Here is a 24,570-nt window from a genome sequence, read left to right as displayed (position 1 = left end):
CAGTTCTGGTGATCGGGGTGGTCCGTGATGATTGGCAGCTGCTGATGATGATTGACAGGTGACGCTGATGACTGACAGCTGACAGTGATTATTGACAGCTGCCGATGATGACTGGCATCTCTCCATGCTGACTGACAGCTGGCGGTCCTGACAGTTATCGATAATGATTGACAGCTGTGTGTGATTGACAGCTGATGGCAATGCTGGCTGGCAGCGCTCTGTGATGATTGACAGCTGTCGGTGCCGATTGACAGCTGCTGACCGAGCGTGCTGGCTTTGGGCGACGATTGCCAGCCGTCCCTGGTGATGACTGACAGCTGTCTCCGGCGGTGATTGACAGCTGCTGGCAGTGATGATTGACAGCTGCAGGGAGTTATTGACAGCTGCCTCCGGTGATGATTGACAGTCGTCTCCGAGGGTGAGTGACAGCTGTCTCGAGCAATGATTGACAGCTTTCCCCAGCGGTGGCTGGCAGAGTCTCTGGCGATGACTGACAGCTGTCTCCAGCGATGATTGGCAGCTGTCTCCGTTGATTGACAGCGCTCACCGGGGGCAGGTGTCGGCCAGGTAGAGCCGCACCTTCCCGCGCAGGAAGCGGCTCAGCACCCCCAGCAGCCGGGGGAGGGTCCGCACACGCACGGGGGCGGGGGGCGACGCCGGGGGCGGGGCCTGAGGGGAGGGGCGGGGTCAGGTGGGGCTCGGACCGCCCCCAGAAACCCAAAAAAAAAATCCAAAATCCCCAGAAATCCCCCCAAAACTGCCCCCAAAATTCCCAAAACTGCCCCCCAAACCCTCCAAATCTCGCTCAAATCCCCCCAGGACCCCCCCCAAGACCCCCAGATATCCCCCTAAACCTCCCCAGCAACCCCAAACCTCCCCAAATCCGCCCGGATTCCTCTCAAATCCCCCCAATTTCCCATCGATTCCCGGTGTTACCGGCGCGGGCAGCCCCCGCAGCAGCCGCGCCAGGCTCCCATACCCCATAAATCCCCGATTTCCCCCGTTTCTGCCCCGGTTACCGGCGCGGGCAGCCCCCGCAGCAGCCGCGCCAGGCTCCGCGCCGCTCCGTACGCTCGGTCCAGGCTCGGCCGCACCCGCGGGTCCCGCAGCAGCTCCCGCGCCCGCAGCACCGCGGCCGCCAGCGCCGCCTGGCCCCGGGCCACCTCCTGCGCGCGGGACCCCGCCTGCCGGCGACACCGGCGACACCGGCACGGCCGTCAGCGGGGACTTTAGCCCCGATTTTCCCCAATTTTCCCCGATTTTCCCCGATTTTTTTCCCGATATTCCCCAATTTTCCCTGATTTTTCCCTGATTTTCCCCCGATTTATCCCGATATTCCCCAATTTTCCCTGATTTTTCCCTGATTTTTCCCATTTCCCCCCGATTTTTCCCGATTTTCCCCTGATTTTTTCCTGATTTTTCCCATTTCCCCCCCCGATTTTTTCCCGATTTTTCCCCATTTTCCCCGGTTTATCCCGATATTCCCCAATTTTCCCCGATTTTCCCCTGATTTTCCCCCGATTTTTCCCAATTTTCCCCGATTTTTTCCTGATTTTTCCCGATATTCCCCAAATTTCCCTGATTTTTCCCTGATTTTTCCCATTTCTCCCCGATTTTCCCCAATTTTTCCCTGATTTTCCCCCGATTTTTCCCAATTTTCCCCAATTTTCCCTGATTTTCCCCTGATTTTCCCCCCGATTTATCCCGATCTTCCCCAATTTTCCCTGATTTTTCCACGATTTCCCCGAATTTTCCCGGGATTTCCCCCCATTTTCCCCCGTTTCCAGGGATTTCCCCCATTTTTCCCAATTTCCCGGGATTTCCCCCGTTTTTCCCGATCTCCCGGGATTTCCCCCCATTTTCCCCCGTTTCCCGGGATTTCCCCCATTTTTTCCCGATTTCCCGGGATTTCCCCCCATTTTCCCCGTTTTTCCCGATTTCCCGGGATTCCCCCCCAGTTTTTCCCGATCTCCCGGGATTTCCCCCCCGGTTTTTCCCGATTTCCCGTGTTTTCGCCCCATCCCCACTCACGTCCAGGCTCCGCCACAGGTTGAAGTTGACGCCGGGGTCGGGGACAGCGACGGCCTCGGGGAGGTCACAGTGGGGGCCGCACCCGGCCTGGGGGGACACGGACACGGTGACACGGGGACAGACACGGGGACACACACGGGGACACGGACACGGGGACACGGGGACACGGACACGGGGACACGGACATGGGGACAGACACGGGGACACGGGGACAGACACGGGGACAGACACGGGGGCACGGACACGGGGACAGACACGGGGGCACGGACACGGGGACACGGGGACACACACGGGGACAGACACGGGGACACAGACACAGACACGGACACGGTGACACAGACACGGACACAGACACGGGGACACGGACACGGTGACACGGTGACACGGGGACAGACACGGGGACACGGGGACACGGGGACACACACGGGGACACGGACACGGACACGGGGACACGGTGACACGGGGACACAGACATGGACACGGTGACACGGGGACAGACACGGGGACACGGACACGGTGACACAGACACGGGGACACAGACACGGACACACACACGTTGACACGGGGACACGGGGACACGGGGACAGACACGGGGACACGGACACAGACACGGGGACACGGGGACAGACACGGACACGGTGACACGGGGACACACACGGGGACACAGACACGGACACGGTGACACGGGGACACCCCCGCCCCGAGGGGACACGGTGACATGGGGATGCGGACACGGGGACACCCCCGAGGTGTCCTCGTGTCCCCTTCGTGTCCCCACCTGTGTCCTCACACCCCCCGCTGTCCCCACGCCCCCCGCTGCCCCCTCAATGTCCCCACACCCCCCGCTGTCCCCACACCCCCCGATGTCCCCACGCCCCCCGCTGTCCCCTCAATGTCCCCTCAATGTCCCCTCAATGTCCCCTCGCTGTCCCCGCTGTCCCCTCAATGTCCCCTCAGTGTCCCCTCACCGTGCCGCGCTCGGCGTCGCGCGCCTCCAGGATGAAGCGCTCCATCACTCGGGGGTCGCACAGCGAGGGGGGGCCCTCGGGGGGGGGCTGGGGGCGCCCCGGGACCCCCAACAGCAGCAGCGGCAGCAGCAGCGAGCACAGCCCTGGGGACGGACACGGGGGATCAATGGGGACATCGGGGACATCGGGGACATTTGGGGCCGTGGGGACATCGGGGGGGCTTGGGGATACCGGAGAGCCCCCCCCTCACCTGAGAGCCCCGCCCCCCCCAGAACCTCCCGCCCTCCCGGTGACCCCTCCGACACACCTGGACCCCCCCACCTGAGCGCGTGGGACACACCTGGGGACCCCCAAAATAGCTCCCCCCCACACACACACACACACACTCACCTGGGACCCTTCCCGCTCACCTGGGACCCCCAAATGCACCCCTGAGACCCCCAAACGCACACCTGGGACCCCCAAACGCACACCTGGGACCCACTTCCCGCACACCTGGGACCCCCAAATGCACCCCTGGGACCCCCAAACGCACACCTGAGACCCCCTTCCCGCACACCTGGGGTCCTTTCCCACACACCTGAGACCCCCAAACGCACTCCTGGGGTCCTTTCCCGCACCCCTGGGACCCCCTTCCCGCACACCTGGGACCCCCTTCCCGCACACCTGGGACCCCCTTCCCGCACACCTGGGACCCCCTTCCCGCACACCTGGCTCTCTCCCCGCACACGTGGGTCCCTCCGGCACACCTGAGCCGCCCCCCCCCAGACGCACCCCTGGGACCCCCAAGCGCCCCCCTGGGACCCCCAGACGCCCCCTGCCCCCCCCCGCACACCTGAGCCCCCGCCCCGCCGCTCACCCGCCGCCCCCATGGCCGGCTGCTCATGGCCCGGGGGTCCCTGGTGGCCGTGCCGGGGCTGTCCCGGCCCCGCCGCGTCCCCCGGCCCCGGCCCCGGTTAATGTTTGATCCGAGGGGCCGCGGGGCCGGAAGGGCCCTGAGGGGGGGGGGGGGGCTCCATCCGCTCCCCCCGCGCCCCCCCCACGGCGGCGAGGAAAAGGCAGCGCAGGGAGCAGCACGTCGGCCCCTGGCCACGGGCCACCCGCGGGCGCCACCGAGGCGGGGGACACCGGGGGACACGGGGGGGGACATGGAGGGGACACCGACACGGGGGGCACACCGTCACGGGCCACCCGCGGGCGCCAACGAGGCGGGGGACACCGGGGGACACCGGGGACACGGGGGGGACATGGAGGGGACACCGACACGGGGGGGACATGGAGGGGACACCGGGGGACACGGGGGGGACATGGAGGGGACACCGACACAGGGGGGGGACATGGAGGGGACACCGACACGGGGGGGACACGGGGACAACAGGGATTTGGGGAGCAGGACACAAAGGTGTGGGAACGGGGGGACACAGAGGGGACACGGGGACAGTGGGACGGGGGGACACGGGGAGTCAGGCACGGAGGTGAGGGAATGGGGGGACACGGAGGGGACACGGAGGGGACAGGGGAGAGGGTGACACGGGGATGGGGACACGGGGGGACAGGGGGACACGGAGGAAGAAAAAGGAGTGACACGGGCATGGGGGGACACGGAAAGGACACGGGGACACAGGAGGGACAGGGGGACGCGGGAGTGACACGGGGACGAGAGGAGCCAGGCACGGAGACGTGGGGACACGTGGGGGGACACGTGGGGGGATACAGAAGGGGACACACGGGGACACACAGGGACAAGGACCCTGACGTGCAGATGGGGCTTGGGGACAAGGGGACAGTGAGAGTGGCACGGGGGGGACACGGCGACAACGTCCCGGGCACGGAGGGACAGAGGGGATGGGGACAAGAGAGGGGACACGGGGACACCCCCGGCCGTGGGAGCGCGGTGACACGCGGGGACACGCGGGGACACCCCCGGCCGTGGGAGCGCGGGGACACGGGGACACGGCTGGGGACAGCCCCGGCCGTGGGAGCGCGGTGACACGCGGGGACACGGGGACACGGCTGGGGACACCCCCGGGCCGTGGGAGCGCGGTGACACGCGGGGACACGCCGACGGCGACACGCTCGCCGTGACACGGGGACGCGCCAGGCCGGGGGATCCCGGGATCCCCCCGGGCCCGGCGGAAGCGGCCGAACAATGGCGCAGCGTCACTGTCGCCGTCACCGTCCCCGCCGGCAGCGCCACCGCGGCCCCGGGGGCGGCCCCGGGATCCCCCGGCCCGGGGGAGGCGGCGCGGGGGACACGGAGCGGGGACACGGAGCGGGGACACGGAGCGGGGACACGGGGGACATTGAGGGACATTGGGGGGGACACGGAGCGGGGACACGGAGCGGGGACACGGAGCGGGGACACGGGGGACATTGAAGGGAAACATTGAGGGACACGGAGTGGGGACATGGGGGACATTGAGGGACATTGGGGGGGACACGGAGCGGGGACATGGGGGACATTGAGGGGGGACACGGGGGACGCGGAGCGGGGACATTGAGGGACATTGGGGGGGACACGGGGGACATTGAAGGGGGGACATTGAGGGGGGACATGGGGGACACGGAGCGGGGACATTGAGGGACATTGAGGGTGGACATTGAGGGACATTGAGAGGGGACATTAAGGGACATTGATGGGGGACACGGGGAACATTGAGGGGGGACATTGATGGGGGACATTGAGGGACATCGAAGGGGGGACACGGGGGACATTGAGGGACATCGAAGGGGGGACATTGGGGCAGGGCGCACGGGACACGGCGGGCCCGGCGGGCTCGGCAGGGACACGCGGGACACTCAGGTGACACGGAGGGGACACGGGGGTGACACGGGGGTGACACGGGGGTGACACGGAGGGGACACGGGGGTGACGCGGGCCCCCTGCCAGGCCGTACGTGCGGCTCCGCACAGCGCGGCCGCGGCTCCGGCGCCAGCGGGGCCAAAGGGCACCGGGGGCGGGGGGACGGCGACGGCGACGGCGACAGCGACGCCAAAGGGTCCCCCCGGTGTGTCCCCCCCCGGCCCGCCCCGCCCCGGGCAGGGACAGCCCCGCACGGCGGGGACAGCCCGGGGACAGCCCGGGGACCCCCGGCCACCGGGAGCCCCCTCCGGTCACCCGGGTGTCCCTTTTGTCACCCGGGTGTCCCTTTGCCATCAGGGTCCCCTCATTTCCCCCTCCCCGTGCACCCTTAATGTCCCCAGTGTCACCTGGACCCCCCCAGAGTCCCCACATTTCCCCCCAGGTCCCTCTTTGTCACCTGGGTCCCCCCCCCCAGGTCCCTCTTTGTCACCTGCCCCCCCCCCATTGTCACTGGACCCTCTCCCTGTGTCCCCCCCCCCCCCATTGTCACCTGGGGGTTTCCTGCCCCCCAAATGTCACCGGTGACGCAGAGGAAGCCCCGGCCCCGCCACCCCCAACCTGCCCCAAATCACCCCAAAAAACCCCAAATCTCCCCAAAAAACCCAAAACCAAAAATACCCAAAAACCCGCAAGGTGTCGCTGCTGCTGCTGCCACCGGCTTTATTGGGGTGTCACCTCCCTGTGTCACCTCCCTGTGTCCCCCCAAGAGTCCCCAGATTGCTGTGGGGGGGACCCAGGGTGACACCGACGGTTTGGGGTGACACCGAGACCTTGGGGTGACACCGAGGGTTCGGGGTGACATTGATGGGCCTGGGGTGACATTGAGGGTTTGGGGTGACACCGAGACCTTGGGGTGACACTGAGGGGTCCCAGGGTGACACCGAGGGCTCAGGGTGACATTGAGGGTTTGGGGTGACACTGAGACCTTGGGGTGACACCGAGGGTTCGGGATGACATTGAGGGGTCCCAGGGTGACATCGAGGGACCCAAGCTGACAACGAGGGTCCCAGGGTGACACCAAGTGACCCAGGGTGACATTGAGGGTTTGGGGTGACATTGAGGGACCCAAGGTGACACCAAGCGACCCAGGGTGACATTGAGGGTTTGGGGTGACACCGAGACCTTGGGGTGACACCGAGGGCTCAGGGTGACATTGAGGGACCCAAGGTGACACCAAGCGACCCAGGGTGACACTGAGGGTTTGGGGTGACACCAAGACCTTGGGGTGACACCGAGACTTTGGGGTGACATTGAGGGGTCCCAGGGTGACATCGAGGCACCCAAGGTGACAATGAGAGTCCCAGGGTGACACCAAGTGACCCAGGGTGACATTGAGGGTTTGGAGTGACATTGAGGTGCTCAGGGTGACACCGAGATCTCAGGGTGACATTGAGGGGCCTGGGGTGACATTGAGGTGCTCAGGGTGACACCGAGGGACCCGAGGTGACACCATGGTGGCCCCACTCGCAGCGCTCTCGGTGGCATCGTCCGTGTCCCCGAGGCCACCGCGGTGGCGTCACACACACAGCTCTCGGTGGCACCTCGGTGTCCCCAAGTCCTTGTGGGTTCCTGGTGGCCCCGGGGGACAGTTCGGTGTCCCCGGGGGAGTTTGGTGGCCCCGGGGATGTTTTGGTGACGCCGTGGGGGTCCCGGGGGGGTTCCGGTGTCCCCCATAGTGCGGGGTCGGTCCTGGGGGGGATTCGGTGACCCCGCACCGGGGGTCGGTGGTCCCGGGGGTGTTTCGGTGTCCCCGCCCCGGGGTCGGTGGTCCCGGGGGGTTTCGGTCTCCCCGCCCCGGGGTCGGTGGTTCCGGGGGTGTTTCGGTGTCCCCGCCCCGGGGCTCGGTGGTCCCGGGGGTGTTTCGTCCCGGTGTCCCCACCCCGGGCTCGGTGGTTCCGGGGGGATTCGGTGACCCTGCACCGGGGCTCGGTGGTTCCGGGGGGGTTTCGGTGTCCCCGCCGGGCTCGGTGGTCCCGGTGCCCCTCAGGCGCAGGGCGCCTCCCGGCACAGGCGGATGTGGATGGCCGAGTTGTGCCGCGGGGTGTCCCCGTCCCCGTCCCCGTCCCCGTCGCCGTCGCCGTCCCCGTCGCTGTCGGGGCCCTCGCGGTGCCGGTGCCGGTGGCGGTCCCGGTGCCGGTGGCGGTCGCGGAGGGGCACGGAGGAGGTGCTGGCGTGCAGGCGCAGCGCGCCCCCCGCGCCCGCCTGCAGCTGCAGCGCCAGGTTGATGGTGCGGGGCACGGCGAGCCCGAGCCCGTGCAGCCGCAGCTCCCCGGGACCCCCGCCCGGCGCCAGCAGCCGCTGGCAGCGCCGCAGCTGCGCCCGGAAATCCGAGCGTGACGTCACGAACACGTCATGGCTGCCCGCGCGCGCGGCGGGGGCGGCACCGGAGCGCGGGGGGGGGGAACCCGCGGCGGGAGGGGGCGGGGCACGGCGGCGGGGGCGGCGGGGGGGGGGCCCGGGGAGCGCCCCCGGGGGCGGGGACGGAGCGGCGGAGCGGCCCGAGGACATGCTGGGGGGAATAACGGGGAGGGGGCGTCAGGGGGGAACCGGGACACACCGGAACTGCCCCGGGAACCCTGAACCGCCCCCAGACCCAAAAACCCACCGGGACCCCTCCCCCGAGGACATGCTGGGGGGAATAACGGGGAGGGGGCGTCAGGGGGGAACCGGGACACACCGGAACTGCCCCGGGAACCCCGAACCGCCCCCAGACCCAAAAGCCCACCCGGGACCCCTCCCCCGAGGACATGCTGGGGGGAATAACGGGGAGGGGGCGTCAGGGGGGGAACCGGGACACACCGGAACTGCCCCGGGAACCCCGAACCGCCCCCAGACCCAAAAGCCCACCGGGACCCCTCCTCCGGGGACACTGGGGGAAATAACGGGGAGGGGGCATCAGGGGCGGAACCGGGAACCCCCCAGACCCAAAAACCGCCCCCAGACCCCCCCAAACCGCCCGTGACATCCCCTGTGACCCCCCGGGACCTCCCCCCACCCTAAAGCCCCCCCAAACCCCCCCCGAGACCCCCTCCCCAAAATCCACCCCCCCCGCCGGACCTCGCGCGTCCCGCGCCGCCGCCGCTTCCGCTACGAGGCCACGCCTCCCCCGGAGCCACGCCCCCTCCCCGGCGGGGACACGCCCATGTAAGCACAGCCCACATGGAACCACGCCCCCCCCGCGCGCCAGGGAGCGTTTTTGGGGTGTTTTGGGGGATTTTTAAAAGCCGACAGGGGGCGCTCCGCCCCCTCCCATCGTGCGCGAGCCCCGCCCCCCGCATCCGCCATTTTTGGGGTTTTTCAGTATTAAAAGCCGTTAATTTTTTAATTAATCAGCGGGGGTGATTGCGTGGGAGTGGCTTAAGGGAAACCACGCCCCTTTTCACAGACAGCTCAACACACCGCCACGCCCACAAAGGGGAGGCGCCCCGCTTTACAGACCACGCCCCCTCGCGGTTAACAAAGGGCCGCGGCCCCTTTAAGCGGCGCCATGGCGGCCAATGGGCGCGCGCGCCGCACGGCGTGCGCTGATTGGGCGCGGGCGGGGCCCCGCCCCCTGCCCGGCCGGCGCTGTCCCGGTGCTGAACGCGGCCATGAGCGGCGGCGTCTACGGCGGCGGTACCGGGGCGGGGCCAGGCCCCGGGGCGGGGCCACCGCGGGGGGGCGGGGTCACGGCGGGAGGGGCGGGGCCAAGGCGGCGGTGGCGGGGGGTAAAGGGGTGGGGGATGGGGGGGGTCCCGGTGTCACCCCCGTGTCCCCTCCGCAGACGAGGTCGGGGCCCTGGTGTTCGACATCGGCTCCTTCTCGGTGCGCGCGGGCTATGCCGGCGAGGACTGCCCCAAGGTCGGTGTCCCCTCCTGTCCCCTCCTGTCCCCCCCGTGCCCCTGTCACAGCCCCCCGACAGACGGCGCCGCCGTGTCCCCTGCGTGCCATCCCCGTGGGGGTGACAATGCCACCAAGGCCATGGTCATCCCTAGACCGCTGTCCCCATGGTGGTGACAATGCCATACTGTCCCCGGCGTGCCATCCCCGTAGTGGTGACAATGCCACCAAGGCCATGGTCATCCCTAGACCAGTGTCCCCATGGTGGTGACAATGCCACCAAGGCCATGGTCATCCCTAGACCGCTGTCCCCATGGTGGTGACAATGCCATAGTGTCCCCAGTGTGCCATCCCCATGGTGGTGACAATGCCAATGCCACCATCCCCCAGGACCCCCAGACCAGTGTCCCCATGGTGGTGACAATGCCACCATCCCCCTGGCTATGGTGTCCCCAGGGCCACCTCCAGACCACAGTGTCCCCATCATGGTGACAATGCCACCATGTCCCCAGCATGCCATCCCCATGACCACAGTGTCCCCAGGGCCACCCCAGGCCCCATCCCCATGGCGGTGGCACTGTCCCCTGGCTGTCCCCACGGTGGTGGCACTGTCCCCTCGCTGTCCCCATGTCCCCACGCTGTCCCCTGTCCCCAGGCGGATTTCCCCACCACGGTGGGGCTGCTGTCCCCAGACGAGGTGGCGCTGGAGCTGGACGGGGACAAGGACAAGAAGGGTGGCAAGGTGTACTACATCGACACCAACGCGCTGCACGTGGCCCGCGAGGGCGTCGAGGTCCTGTCCCCGCTCAAGAACGGCATGAGTGAGGACACGGGGACACTGGGGACACAGGGGGACACTGGGGACATCGGGGACACGGGGGGACACGGGGACATTGGGGGGATTGGGGGCACTGGGGACATGGGGTGACATTGGGGGGACACAGAGCAGTGTGTGAGGATCAAAGGGACTGCAGGGGACACGGTGAGAGATCAGGGACAGCACAGGGACATTTGGGGACATTTGGGGACATTGGGGGCACACGGAGGGGCACAGGAGGACACCAGGAGCTGGGGGTCTCGGGGATTGGGTTGGGGGTCTCGGGGGTGGCTGCTGTGCCCCAGCACCTGCATGTCCCCAATGTCCCCAATGTCCCCAATGTCCCCAATGTCCCCAATCCCCCCAATGTCTCCCAATGTCCCAATGTCCCCAATGTCCCCCATGTCACCAATGCCCCCAATGTCCCCAATGTCCCAGTGTCCCCAATGTCCCCCACGTCCCAATGCCCCCAATGTCCCACTGTCCCCACTGTCCCCATTGTCCCCAATGCCCCCAATGCCCCAGTGCCCCCAATGTCCCCAATGTCCCCATGTCCCAATGTCCCCCATTGTCCCCATTGTCCCCAATGCCCTCACTGTCCCCAATCCCCCCAATGTCCCAATGCCCCCAATGTCCCCCAATGTCCCACTGTCCCCACTGTCCCCAATGCCCCCAATGTCCCCCAATGTCCCCAATGTCCCACTGTCCCCAATGTCCCCAATGCCCCCAATGTCCCCAATGTCCCCAATGTTCCCAATCCCCCCAATGTTCCCAATCCCCCCAATGTCCCCAATCCCCCCAATGTCCCCCAATGTCCCCAATCCCCCCATTGTCCCCCATTGTCCCCAATGTCCCCAATGTCCCCAGTCGAGGACTGGGAGTGCTTCCAGGCCATCCTGGACCACACCTACGGCAAGCACGTCAAGTCGGAGCCGGGGCTGCACCCGGTGCTCATGTCTGAGGCGCCGGTAGGTGTGACACGGCTGTCCCCAGTGTCCCCTGGGTGTGACACGGCTGTCCCCAGTGTCCCCTGGGGGTGACAGCGCTGTCCCCAGGCTGTCCCTCCCCAGCGTCCCCATGTCCCCCCCGTGTTGCAGTGGAACACGCGCGCCAAGCGGGAGAAGCTGACGGAGCTCATGTTCGAGCACTACAACATCCCGGCCTTCTTCCTCTGCAAGACGGCCGTGCTCACCGCGTATCCCCGAGTGTCACCCGAGTGTCACCTGAGGGTCCCTTGGGTGTGTCCCCAATGTCCCCGGTGTCCCCAGGGTGTCCCCAGCTCATGTTCGAGCACTACAACATCCCGGCCTTCTTCCTCTGCAAGACGGCCGTGCTCACCGCGTATCCCCGAGTGTCACCTGGGGTCACCTGTGTGTCACCTGTGTCACCTGTGTCACCTGGGGTCACTTGGCTGTCCCCTGGGTGTGTCCCCACCGTCCCCGATGTGCCCCTTGACCCCCCGTCCCAGCTTTGCCAACGGGCGCAGCACGGGGCTGGGCGTGTCTGACAAGGATGGGCGTGGCCAGGGCGGGTGGGTGTGGCCGGTGGGTGTGGCCAGGGCGGGTCCTGCCCCGTTGTGCCCCTTGACCCCCTGTCCCAGCTTTGCCAACGGGCGCAGCACGGGGCTGGGCGTGTCTGGGCGTGGTCAGGGTGGTTGGGTGTGGCCGGTGGGTGTGGCCAGGGCGGGTCCCGCCCCATTGTGCCCCTTGACCCCCGTCCCAGCTTTGCCAACGGGCGCAGCACGGGGCTGGTGCTGGACTCGGGCGCCACCCACACCACGGCCATCCCCGTGCACGACGGGTACATCCTGCAGCAAGGTGAGCACACCTGGACAGGTGAGAACACACCTGGGACACACCTGGGACACACCCGGGGCACACCCGGGGCAGGGGGGGCAATGGGGACACACCGGGTACATCCTGCAGCAAGGTAAGCACACACCTGGACAGGTGAGAACACACCTGGGACACACCTGGGACACATCTGGGGCACACCTGGGGAGGGAGGGGTACTGGGGACACACCTGAGACAGGTGAGAACACACCCAGGACATACCTGGAGGGGAAAGAGTATCTGAAACACACCTGGGACACACCTGGGACAGATCAGAACACACCTGGGACACACCTGGAGCAGGTGAGAGAGCACCTGGGGCACACCTGGAAAGGGAGGGGTGTTGGGGACACACCTGAGACAGGTGAGAACACACCTGGGACACACCTGGGACAGATCAGAACACACCTGGGACACACCCATGCAGGGGAGGGGCACCAGGGACACACCTGGGACACACCCATGACACACCTGGCACAGGTGAGAACACATCTGGGACACACCCATGACACACCTGGCACAGGTGACAGCTGACAGGGCACAACCGCAATGCCCACCCCAAGCCCGTGCAGGCTCTGCCCACCTGTGCCAGGTGCGGGTGGGCGTGGCCTGACGCGGCCCCGCCCCGCAGGGATCGTCAAGTCGCCGCTGGCCGGGGATTTCATCTCCATGCAGTGCCGGGAGCTCTTCCAGGAGCTCAACATCGACATCGTGCCGCCCTACATGATCGCCGCCAAGGTGGGCGGGGCCGCCAAGGTGGGCGGGGCCACGCACGACGCTCCTCCCACCTGTGGGTGGGGTATCCTTAGTCCCACCCTGATTGGGGTGGGCTCATTCAGCTCCATCCCCTGTGTTAGCTCCACCCATTTTGGGGTGGGCTCATTTAGCTCCACCCCCTGTGTTAGCTCCACCCATTTTGGGGTGGGCTCATTTAGCTCCACCGCCTGTGTTAGCTCCACCCAGTTTTGGGTGGGCTCATTTAGCTCCACCCCCTGTGTTAGCTCCGCCCAGTTTTGGGGTGGGCTCATTCAGCTCCATCCCCTGTGTTAGCTCCGCCCAGTTTGGGGTGGGCTATTTTAGCTCCACCCCCTGTATTAGCTCCGCCCAGTTTTGGGTGGGCTCATTTAGCTCCACCCCCTGTGTTAGCTCCGCCCACTTTGGGGTGGGCTAATTTAGCTCTACCCCCTGTGTTAGCTCCGCCCAGTTTCGGGGTGGGCTCATTTAGGCTCCACCCCCTTCTGAGCACCCATAATTATTGGCCCCGCCCCTTTTGGGGCTGGGCTTATTTAGCTCCACTCACTTATGGGCAGCCAAATTATTAGCCCCGCCCCTTTTGGGGGTGGGATCATTTAGCTCCACCCTCTTCTGAGCATCCCAAATTATTTGCTCCACCCATTTTGGGGTGGTCTTTTCCGTTAGCTCCACCCCCTTAAGATCACACTCCTCATTGGACACTCCTATCATTTAGCCCCACCCCCTGCATGACATCACCCTCAGACTCCTCCCCTTACCCCATCCCAGGAGAAGCTCCTCCCCTTCCCTTTGACATTATTACTCGCAAACCACGCCCTCTTTCTGGCCGGCCCCGCCCCTTTTGTGGCCGGCCCCGCCCCCTGCAGGAGCCGGTGCGGGAAGGGGCCCCCCCGAGCTGGAAGAAGAAGGAGAAGCTGCCCCAGGTGTCCAAATCCTGGCACAACTTCACCTGCAACGTGAGCAGGGGGCTTCGGGGGTCCCGAGGGGGATTTTGGGGGGTCCTGAGGGGGATTTGAGGGTTCCTGACGGGATTTTGGGGGGCTTGAATGGGATTTGGGGGTCCCCAGGTGGATTTTTGGGGGTTCCCAAGGGGGATTTTGGGGTCCTCATCCCCATGTTTTGGGGTCCCTGAAGGTGATTTTGGGGAGGGGGTTTTTGGGGGTCCCCAGGTGGATTTTTGGGAGTCCCTGAGGTGATTTCGGGGTCCTTGAAGGTGATTTTGGGGAGGGGGTTTTTGGGGATTCCTGAGGAGGATTTTGGGGTATCCAAGTGGATTTTTTGGGGGTCCCCGAGGGTGATTTCGGGGTCCCTGAAGGGGATTTTGCAGAGGGGTTTTTTGGGGGTCCCCAAGTGGATTTTTGGGGATCCCCGAGGTGATTTCGAGGTCCCTGAAGGGGATTTTGGGGAGGGGTTTTTTGGGGGTCCCCAGCTGGATTTTTTTGGGGGTCCCCGAGGTGATTTCGGGGTCCCTGAAGGGGATTTTGCAAAGGGGTTTTTTGGGGGTCCCAGCTGGATTTTTTTGGGGATCCCGAGGTGATTTTGGGGTCACTGAAGGGGGTTTTGGGGAGGGGGTTTTTGGGGGTCCCCAGGTGGATTTTTTTGGGGATCCCTGAGGTGATTTCGGGGTCCCCCACCCCATTTTTGGGCCCCCCCAGGAGGTGATCCAGGACTTCCAGGCCTCGGTGCTGCAGGTGTCGGACTCGCCCTATGACGAGCAGTGAGTGCCGGCCCTGGGGGGCTCTGGGGGGGATTTTGGGGCGGGGTCCCCCCCAAACCCGCCCTGTCCCCCCGCAGGGTGGCGGCGCAGATGCCCACGGTGCACTACGAGATGCCCAACGGGTACAACACCGACTACGGCGCCGAGCGGCTGCGCATCCCCGAGGGGCTCTTCGACCCCTCCAACGTCAAGGTCCGGGGGGCTCGGGGCTCCTGGGGGTCTCTAAGCGGGGGTTTGGGGGTCCTTAGGGGTCTCTGAGGAGGGTTTGGGGTCTCTTAGGGGGATTTTGGGGGTCTTTGGGGTTCTCTGAGAGGGATTTTGGGGTCCTGAGGGGGTTTGGGGGGTCCTGGGGGGTCTCTAAGTGGGGGTTTGGGGCTCCTGGGGGGTCTCTAAGTGGGGGTTTGGGGCTCCTGGGGGGTCTCTGAGGGGGTTTGGGGGGTCCTGGGGGGTCTCTAAGTGGGGGTTTGGGGCTCCTGGGGGGTCTCTAAGTGGGGGTTTGGGGCTCCTGGGGGGTCTCTGAGGGGGGTTTGGGGGTTCTGGGGGTCTCTAAGCGGGGGTTTGGGGGTCCTGGGGGGTCTCTGAGTGGGGGTTCGGGGTCTCTGAGGGTGATTTTGGGGTCTCTGAGGGGGTTTAGGGGGTCCTGGGGGGGGTCTCTGAGGGGGGGTTCAGGGTCTCTCAGGGGGATTTGGGGGTCCTCGGGGGTCTCTGAGGGGAATTTGGGGGTCCCCGGTGGGGTTTTTGGGGGTCCCCGGTGGGGTTTTGGAGGTCCCCATGGGGGTCCTGGGGGGGGTTTTGGGGACTCTGAGGGGTTTGGGAGACCCCCATGCCCTCCTGACTCTCCCAGTGCCGAGGTTTGGGGGACCCCAGTGGGGTTTTGGGGGGTCTCAGAGGGTCCCATGGGGTTCCCAAGGGGGGTTTTGGGTTTTTATGGGACCCCCTGACCCCCCGTTTTTCCTTCCCCCAGGGCCTCTCGGGGAACACCATGCTGGGCGTGGGCCACGTGGTGACCACCAGCATCGGGATGTGTGACATCGACATCCGGCCCGTGGGTCTGGGGGCTCCGGGGGCGTTTGGGGGGGGGGGGGGTCCAGGGGGCGGCAGGGACCCCTCCCCACCCCCCTGCCCCCGTGTGCCCCCCAGGGTCTGTACGGCAGCGTCATTGTCACCGGCGGGAACACGCTGCTGCAGGGCTTCACCGACCGCCTCAACCGCGAGCTGGCCCAGAAAACGCCCCCGGTGAGGGACCCCCGGATTGGGGATGGGGACCCCCGGGATGGGGATCCCAAACCCCCCCTGTGAGAGACCCCAAATCCCCCCTGTGAGGGACCCCCAAGTTTGGGACCAGGGGGTGGGAGGAGCTGAAAGTGACCCCAAATCATCCCCATGAGGGACCCCCACAATTTGGGGATGGGAGACCCCAAATTCTCCCTGGGAGGGACCCCCACAATTTGGGATGAGAGGACATTGAACCCCTCTGAGGGGCATTTGAGGCTGGGGGGGACCCACACTGGGCCTCAGGGTTTCTCCCAGTTACCACCAGTCACTCCTGTGGTGGTTTCCCAGTTGCCCCCAGTGGGTTACAGCTGCCCCCACAGCGATTCCCAGTTGCCCCCAGTGCTCCCAGTAACGCCCCTGTCCCAGAGCATGCGCCTCAAGCTCATCGCCAGCAACAGCACCATGGAGCGGCGCTTCAGCCCCTGGATCGGGGGCTCCATCCTGGCCTCGCTGGTGAGCCCGGGGCTCCGGGGACAGCCGGGGGGTCCCCCCACACGGGACCCCTCTAAACGGCCCCAAATTCCCCGCAGGGCACCTTCCAGCAGATGTGGATCTCCAAGCAGGAGTACGAGGAGGGCGGGAAGCAGTGCGTGGAGCGCAAGTGCCCCTGAGGAGACCTGAGAGAACCTGAGGGGAACTGAGGGAAATCTGAGGGGATCCTGAGGGGATCTGAGGGCCCCTGAAGGAACCTGAGGGTCCTGAGGATTTCTGAGGGAACCTGAGGGGAACTGAGAGAATCTGAGGGGTCTTGAGGGGCCCTGAGGGAACCTGAGGAGATTTGAGGGAACCTGAGGGCCCCTGAGGGAAACAGAGGGGATCTGAGGGGGCCTGAGGGGAAAATCGCGCAGGAATCCATTAAAACCCGCACAACCCACCTGGAACCGGCTCAGTGGCAGCAGGGATCAGTGGGGACGATTCGCGGGAGGGGTTGAGGGTTTTTTTCAACCGATTTTGGCGGATTTCGCCTCAAAAAAAACCAAAAACAAACCCAAAGAAAAAAAAAAAGCACCCCCGAACGGCCGGTCACGTGACCGGGGTGGGCACGTGCCGGGGGCGGGCGGCGCTGCTGCGCAGGCGCGAGGGCACGTGACGGCGAAAGGGCGGGAGAGCGTGCGCGAGACGCCGCGCGGGGTCTCGCGAGAACTCGGCGGCGGCTGCGGCGGCACCGCCCCCCTGCGGCCGCGGTGGGAACTGCGCGCCGCCGTTCTCGCGAGAGCCCCACGCGCCCCGTTAGCTCCGTTACCGGGCAGGTGGGGCGGGGGGGGGAGGAGGAGAGAGAGCTGGTTCGGTGACGTCACGAGCCGGAACGGGGATGTGAGTACTCGGCCGAAGGAGAGACCGGCGCTGGAACTGGGACGGGGGGAAAAAACGGGGGACTGTGTGCGGGGGAAAAGGCGCCCGCAGTGCGCAGGCGCGGCCCCCTCACGGACTCCAACTGCCGGCAGCCTCCGCGCTCGCGGCGAGGCCCCCGCGCAGGGCGGCCTGACCCCGCCTGCTCCGCCTTCCGGCCGCTCGCCCTGCCTCTCCCCGCGCCTCGCCCGTCCCTCAGGCCTTCACCGGAATCCTCCCGGTGCCTCCTGCCCTTCCCCCCAGCCGCCGTTCTCCCGCGCTCTCCGCGCAGGCACTCCCTTCGGCCACCCCAAGCTCCCGAGGCCCCCTCTCTCTCCCTGCGCGCCGACTCTCGCGATTGGCCGCCGCGCGCTCCTCAGCTGCTCCTATTGGCCGAGCTCCGCCGCCCCTCCCCTTTTAGTGGGCGTTCCCACGCGGAGCCCCGCCCTTCCCCTATATAAGCCCCGGCGGGCCGCCGCGGCGCTGCCATCGCGGGCGGGAGGCGGCGGGCGCGGAGGGCCCGCGCGCGCGGCTTCCCCCGCTCCCCCCTCCGCCGGCGCATGCGCGGGGGCGGCGCGGCGCAGCGCGCAGGCGCGGGCCGGGCCGCCATGGCGGCGGCGCCTGAGGCCTTCCTGGTGCCGCCGCCGCCGCCGCCTCCTCCCGCCGCCGCCGCGGCCCCGAGCGAGCCCCCCGAGCCGCCGCGGCCCCGCAATGGCCTCCGCGCCGCGGGCGGCGGCGGCGGGAAGCGGCGCAGCAGCTGCGGGGCGAAGCAGCCGGCGTGGAAGCGGCGGCGCCGCGCGGCCTCGGAGTGCGGCCCGGTGCTGCCCTCAGAGTTCCTGCTCGGCGGGAACATCTTCGACCCGCTCAACCTCAACAGCCTGCTGGACGAGGAGGTCAGCCGCGCCCTGAACGCCCGCACCCCGCAGTCCTCGCCGCTCCCGCAGCGCGGCCGCGACCCCGTGGAGATCCTGGTGCCGCGGGACATCACGGACCCGCTGAGCCTGAACGCGCCCGGTGAGGGGCTGCGCCTGGCCTCGCCCGCCAAGAGCGCCCGCCGCCGGCACCGGCACCGCGGCCAGCAGCGGGGCAGCACCGCCGCCGGCACCGCCGCCAGCACCGCCGCGACCGCCGGCGAGGAGCCCGCCCGGCCCGCCGAACCCTCCGCCGCCGCCACCGCCCCGCCGTGCCCCGCCGCCCTGCCCGCCCCCGGCCGGCACCGCAAGCGCCGACGGACTTGCAGCAAATCCGAGGGGCCTCGCCCTCCTCCTCCTCCTCCTGCCGCCGGCAGCACCACCACCACCACCACCACCACCGAGAAGCCGAAACCCCCCGGCAAGGCGGCGCAGCGCCCGCGGCACCAGGTGCGCAAGTTCCAGTACGGGAATTACTGCAAATACTACGGGTACCGCAACCCCGACGTGGAGGACGCGCGGCTGCGGGCGCTGCGGCCCGAGTGGTTCGCGGGCAAGGAGGTGCTGGACGTGGGCTGCAACGTGGGGCACCTGACGCTGAGCATCGCCAAGCGCTGGGCGCCCGCGCGGGTGGTGGGGCTGGACATTGACGGGCGGCTGATCCGCTCGGCGCGCCAGAACATCCGCCACTACCTGTCCGAGGGGCTGGGCGCCGACGGCGAGGCCGCGGGGGCGCCCAGGAAGGGATTCCCGGCCGCGCTCTGCGCCAGCCGCGGCCCCATCGCCGCCCCGCAGCTGCCGCCCGACGGGCCCGGCGCCGCCGACTTCCCGCACAACGTGGTGTTCGTCACGGTGAGCGAGGAGAGCGGGGCCGGGGGTCTCGGTGGGCTTGAGGGGGTTGTGAGTCGGTGTGGCGGGTTGGTGAGGGTTTTAGGAGGGTTTTGTTCGGGTTTTAGGGGGTGGCAGTGGGTTTGGGGAGTTTGAGAAGGATTTTGGTTGGGTTTTGGGGTGATCTTGGTGGGTGTTACAGGGCTGAATGGGTTGAGAGCAGTTTTAGGTGGATTTTCGGTGATTTTGGGCTCCTGGCAGGCCCAGAGCGGTGGCAGGGGTGGCTGTGTGGGGTGACAAGGGGCACAGGGGAATTTGGGGGTCTGGGGTGGGCTCTGGGAGGGGGGGGGTGCTGTGGGACCCCCTGGTTCCATCCTGGGGTCTGCATGGGGCAGCTCTGGGCGTAGTGTGGGGCACCAGGAGCCCCCTAAAATCCTTCTATGGGTACCCCAAAACCTTCAGGGGGTCTCAGTGTGTGCCCCCCGCCCCCTAAAACGCTTTAGGGGGGTCTCAGTGTGTGCCCCCCCCATCAAACACCCCAAAAACCCTTCTGTGGGTACCCCAAAACCTTCAGGGGGGCTCAGTGTGTGCCCTCCGCCCCCTAAAACCCTTCAGGGGGGTCTCAGTGTTTGCCCCCCACTCTATCAAACACCCCAAAACTGCTCAGGGGGGCTCAGATCCCATCTCCAGCCCCCCAAAACCCCCTCAGTGTGCAGCCCCCAGCCCCTCAGTGCCCCCCAAAACCCCTCAGTGTGCCCCTACACCCCCTGTGGCACCCCCAAAACCCTTCAGGAAGGCTCAGATTCCATCTCCAGCCCCCCAAAACCCCCTCAGTGTGCCCCTACACCCCCTGTGACACCCCCAAAACCCTTCAGGGGGGCTCAGATCCCATCTCCAGCCCCCCAAAACCCCTCAGTGTGCCCCTACACCCCCTGTGACACCCCCAAAACCCTTCAGGGAGGCTCAGATCCCATCTCCATCCCCCCAAAACCCCCTCAGTGTGCCCCTACACCCCCAAAACCCTTCAGGGAGGCTCAGATCCCATCTCCAGCCCCCCAAAAGCCCCTCAGTGTGCAGCCCCCAGCCCCTCATTGCCCCCCAACGCCCCCCAGGGTAACTACGTGCCCGAGCGGGAGGAGGCCGTGTGTCTGCAGCGCCCCGAGTTCGACGTGGTGCTGCTGCTGTCGCTGACCAAGTGGGTGCAGCTCAACTGGGGCGACGAGGGGCTCAAGAGGCTCTTCCGGAGGGCCTTCAGGCACCTGCGGCCCGGGGGGCTGCTGCTGCTGGAGCCGCAGCCCTGGGAGTCGTACCGGAAACGCAAGGGGCTCACCGTGAGTCTGGGGGCGTCGCTGAGGGGTCTGGGGGTGTCACTGAGGGGTTAATGTGGGGTTTGGGGGGTTAATGTGGGGTTTGGGGGGTCACTGAGGGGTTAATGGGGGGTTTGGGGGGTTAATGTGGGGTTTGGGGGGTTCTTGCTGCTGGAGCCGCAGCCCTGGGAGTCGTACCGGAAGCGCAAGGGGCTCACCGTGAGTCTGGGGGCGTCGCTGAGGGGTCTGGGGGTGTCACTGAGGGGTTAATGTGGGGTTTGGGGGGTCATTGAGGGGTTAATGTCGGGTCTGGGGGGGTTCCTGCTGCTGGAGCCGCAGCCCTGGGAGTCGTACCGGAAGCGCAAGGGGCTCACCGTGAGTCTGGGGGCGTCATTGGGGGGTCTGGGGGTGTCACTGAGGGGTGAATGTGGGGTTTGGGGGGGTTAATGTGGGGTTTGGGGGGCTGCTGCTGCTGGAGCCGCAGCCCTGGGAGTCGTACCGGAAACGCAAGGGGCTCACCGTGAGTCTGGGGGCGTCGCTGAGGGGTCTGGGGGTGTCACTGAGGGGTTAATGTGGGGTTTGGGGGGTTAATGTGGGGTTTGGGGGGTTCCCGCTGCTGGAGCCGCAGCCCTGGGAGTCGTACCGGAAACGCAAGGGGCTCACCGTGAGTCTGGGGGCGTCATTGGGGGGTCTGGGGGTGTCGCTGAGGGGTGAATGTGGAGTTTGGGGGGCTCTGGGCAGGGTTTGGGGGGCTCCTGCTGCTGTACTGCAAGCGCAAGGGGCTCACCGTGAGTCTGGGGGCGTTATTGGGGGGTCTGGGGGCGTCACTGAGGGGTTAATGGGGGGTTTGGGTAGGGTTTGGGGGGCTCTGGGCAGGGTTTGGGGGGTTACAGAGGGGGTAATGTGGGCTTTGGGGGGTTAATGTGGGGTCTGGGGGCGTCACTGAGGGGTCTGGGGGCGTCGCTGAGGGGTGAATGTGGGGTTTGGGGGGCTCCTGCTGCTGTACCGCAAGCGCAAGGGGCTCACCGTGAGTCTGGGGGTGTCACTGAGGGGTTAATGTGGGCTTTGGGGGGTTAATGTGGGGTTAATGTGGGGTCTGGGGGCGTCACTGAGGGGTGAATGTGGGCTTTGGGGGGTTAATGTGGGGTCTGGGGGTGTCACTGAGGGCTTTGGGTGGTTATAAATGGGTCTGGGGGAGTCATTGGGGGGTTATGAAGGGGTCTGGGGGGTTATAGAGGGATTTGGGGGGGGTCATTGAGGGGTCCTAAAGGGGTCTGGGGGAGTCCCTGGGGGCTATAAATGGGTCTGGGGGCTTCTGTGCCCTCAGTGGGGCAGGATCGGGGGTCAGTCTCTGGGTTTTGGGGGTCCCAGGGGGGTCCTGACCCCTTTTAGCCCCCCAGAACAGGACGGGGGTGTTTTTTGGGTGGGATATCTCTATTTTTGGGGTAAATCTCTATATTTTTGTGTTTTTCTCACCCCTTACCCCCCGCAGGAGACAATGTGGGTTATTTAGTGTGGATATATTTATTTTTGGGGTAAATCTCTATTTTTTTGGGTTTTCTCACCCCTTTCCCCCCCCAGGAGACAATGTAGGTTATTTAGTATGGATATATTTATTTTTGGGGTAAATCTCTATTTTTTTGTGTTTTTCTCACCCGTTTCCCCCCCAGGAGACAATGTGGGTTATTTAGTGTGGATATATTTATTTTGGGGGTAAATCTCTATTTTTTTGTGTTTTTCTCACCCGTTTCCCCCCGCAGGAGACAATGTTGTTTATTTAGTGTGGATATATTTATTTTTTGGGGGTAAATCTCTATTTTTTTGTGTTTTTCTCTCCCCTTTCCCCCCCGGCCACCATGTAGGTTATTTAGTGTGGGATATATTTATTTTTTGGGGTAAATCTCTATTTTTTTGTGTTTTTCTCACCCGTTTCCCCCCCAGGACACCATGTACATTATTTAGTGTGGATATATTTATTTTTGGGGGTAAATCTCTATTTTTTTTGTGTTTTTCTCACCCCTTTCCCCCCGCAGGAGATGACATAGGTTATTTAGTGTGGATATATTTATTTTTGGGGTTTAATTTCTATTTTTTTGTGTTTTTCTCACCCCTTTTTTTCCCCCTGGACACCATGTACGTTATTTAGTGTGGATATATTTATTTTTGGGGGGTAAATCTCTATTTTTTTGTGTTTTTCTCACCCCTTTCCCCCCACAGGAGACAATGTAGGTTATTTAGTGTGGATATATTTATTTTTGGGGTAAATCTCTATTTTTTTGTGTTTTTCTCACCCCTTTCCCACCGCAGGAGACAACGTAGGTTATTTAGTGTGGGATATATTTATTTCTGGGGTAAATCTCTATATTTTTGTGTTTTTCTCACCCCCTTTCCCCCAGGACACCATGTACGTTATTTAGTGTGGGATATATTTATTTTTGGGGTTTAATTTCTATTTTTTTGTGTTTTTCTCACCCGTTTCCCCCGCAGGAGACGACGTACCGGAACTACCAGCGCATCCGGCTGCGTCCCGAGCAGTTCCCGGCGTACCTGACCTCGCCCGAGGTGGGCTTCGAGCGCTGCGAGCTGCTGGGGACCCCCCAGCACAGCTCCAAAGGTGGGACCCCCAAAATCCCCCCAAAAATCCCCAGCCCCGGGCCGCAAAAACGGCGTTTTTGGGGGTTTTTTAGTGATTTTTTTAGGGATTTTCTGAATTTTTGGAGGGTTTTTAGGGCATTTTTTTGAATTTTTGGAGGTTTTTTTAGGTATTTTCTGAATTTTTGGAATTTTTTAGGGTGTTTTCTGGGCTTTTAAAGGGTTTTTTTAAGGGTATCTTAATAATAATAATAATAAAAAAATCCTTATTATTAAGGATATATTAATTATTATTAAAAGTATATTATTACTAAGGGTGTATATATATTATTATTATTATGTGTTGCATTATATATAATATATATAGATATATATATCATAAAGCATATATGTCATAAAACATATTAGATATTATATTTTATTTTATATATATTATATAAATATATGCAATTACATATATGTGTTATATATATAGCTTAATATTGAGTCTATTAAGTATTACTTAAAATTTGTAAGAATTAATTAAGAGTTATTAAGTATTAAAAATTTTACTAAAATTTTTAATTATTTTAATATAATTAGTATTATAACAATGCTATTATAATAATATTTATTATACCAATAATTATAGCATTAAAATAGTGCACAATATTAATATAATATATATAATTAACATAACATATATAATTATAATGATACTTAATAATACTATTTTAATAATAATAATACTTATTATAATAATATAAGTATTAAAAATTCCATTTTTTTTGAATTGGGGATTTTTAGGACTGTTTAAAAATTTTTAGGGATTTTTTAGGACTGCTGAGTGTAAGTGAACAACTTTGTTCTTTGAGGATTTTTAGGGTTTATTAAAATTTTAGGAAGTTTTTAGGGTTTTTTAAAGTAAGATATTTATGGAGCCCTTTTAACACTTTTTATGGTATATTTAGGAATTTTTTCTTGATTTTTTTTGGGATTTTAGTTTTTTTACTGTATTTTAGCATTATTTTGGGGTCCCAGTGTGAGGGTGGGCTGTGAGTTCTGTGCCCCCTCCCCAATTTTCCCTCTCTCTCCCCCCCAGGTTTCCAGCGGCCGATTTACCTGTTCCACAAGGGCCGAGGCCACGCCCCCTGAGCCCCCCCGGGTGGGGGCCGAGGCCACGCCCCCTGAGCCCCCCGGGTGGGGGAGGGGCGGGGGGGGCCGCTCCCCTCCCCCCCTCCCCGGCTGCCAAATGGGGAGAGGGGCCGCGCGCCCCCCCTCCCCCCGCATTTTGGGGTGTTCCCTCCCCCTTCCCCCCCCGGGCGTTTGCCGTGGTTTGCTCCGAGCGGGGGGCGGGGCCCCGAATAAAGGAGGTGATTGGTCAGCGCTGGGCGCGGGGTCATTCTTTGGGCGGGGCCTCGGATATAAAAGGTGATTGGTCAGCACAGGTGGGCGGGGCCACGGGGAACTTCAAAATTAACGGGTTTGTTATTTTGGGGAAATAAAGGGATTTTGGGGAGAAAAGCGGTCACAAAACCCTTCAAAAAT

General features: G+C 63.6%; 4 protein-coding genes across 5 annotated transcripts; 2 read left to right on the top strand and 2 right to left on the bottom strand.

Annotated features, from left to right (window-relative positions):
- Window positions 1–121: 121 nt before the first annotated feature.
- On the bottom strand, window positions 122–4,227 carry EPO (erythropoietin). The gene is made up of 5 exons (XM_074531560.1): window positions 3,859–4,227; window positions 3,000–3,142; window positions 2,032–2,118; window positions 1,020–1,184; window positions 122–669 (listed from the first exon to the last, which is right to left on the bottom strand). The coding sequence occupies exons 1-5, from the start codon at window positions 3,869–3,871 to the stop codon at window positions 544–546; spliced, it is 534 nt and encodes a 177-aa protein (XP_074387661.1). The 5' UTR covers window positions 3,872–4,227; the 3' UTR covers window positions 122–543.
- Window positions 4,228–6,480: 2,253 nt separating this feature from the next.
- On the bottom strand, window positions 6,481–9,079 carry POP7 (POP7 homolog, ribonuclease P/MRP subunit; the record flags this gene model as incomplete). The annotated part of the gene is given in 4 exon segments (XM_074531561.1): window positions 6,481–7,702; window positions 7,827–8,223; window positions 8,226–8,371; window positions 8,920–9,079. Coding segments are annotated over 3 exon segments (684 nt in total), but the record flags the coding sequence as incomplete, so codon positions are not given.
- Window positions 9,080–9,333: 254 nt separating this feature from the next.
- ACTL6B (actin like 6B) lies at window positions 9,334–17,036 on the top strand. Of its 2 annotated transcripts, none has more exons than XM_074531558.1 (14): window positions 9,334–9,477; window positions 9,626–9,702; window positions 10,337–10,502; window positions 11,366–11,466; window positions 11,596–11,693; window positions 12,221–12,315; window positions 12,963–13,069; window positions 13,951–14,040; window positions 14,740–14,801; window positions 14,879–14,993; window positions 15,766–15,846; window positions 15,942–16,037; window positions 16,443–16,529; window positions 16,607–17,036. In XM_074531558.1, the coding sequence occupies exons 1-14, from the start codon at window positions 9,360–9,362 to the stop codon at window positions 16,685–16,687; spliced, it is 1,374 nt and encodes a 457-aa protein (XP_074387659.1). In that variant the 5' UTR covers window positions 9,334–9,359; the 3' UTR covers window positions 16,688–17,036. The 2 variants fall into 2 exon arrangements, with proteins under 2 accessions (XP_074387659.1, XP_074387658.1); XM_074531557.1 differs by having other exon boundaries at window positions 16,397–16,529.
- An 849-nt stretch (window positions 17,037–17,885) lies between these two features.
- MEPCE (methylphosphate capping enzyme) lies at window positions 17,886–24,406 on the top strand. The gene is made up of 4 exons (XM_074531559.1): window positions 17,886–19,168; window positions 20,257–20,475; window positions 22,939–23,065; window positions 24,125–24,406. Exons 1-4 carry the CDS (start codon window positions 17,966–17,968, stop codon window positions 24,175–24,177), a joined length of 1,602 nt encoding a protein of 533 aa, XP_074387660.1. The 5' UTR covers window positions 17,886–17,965; the 3' UTR covers window positions 24,178–24,406.
- The last annotated feature ends 164 nt before the right edge of the window (window positions 24,407–24,570 follow it).

Source organism: Zonotrichia albicollis, chromosome 36 (assembly GCF_047830755.1).
Source record: "Zonotrichia albicollis isolate bZonAlb1 chromosome 36, bZonAlb1.hap1, whole genome shotgun sequence".
Lineage (NCBI taxonomy): Eukaryota > Metazoa > Chordata > Aves > Passeriformes > Passerellidae > Zonotrichia > Zonotrichia albicollis.
The sequence above is the reverse complement of the archived record's forward strand: the minus strand, read 5'-3'. Positions and strand labels throughout refer to the sequence as shown.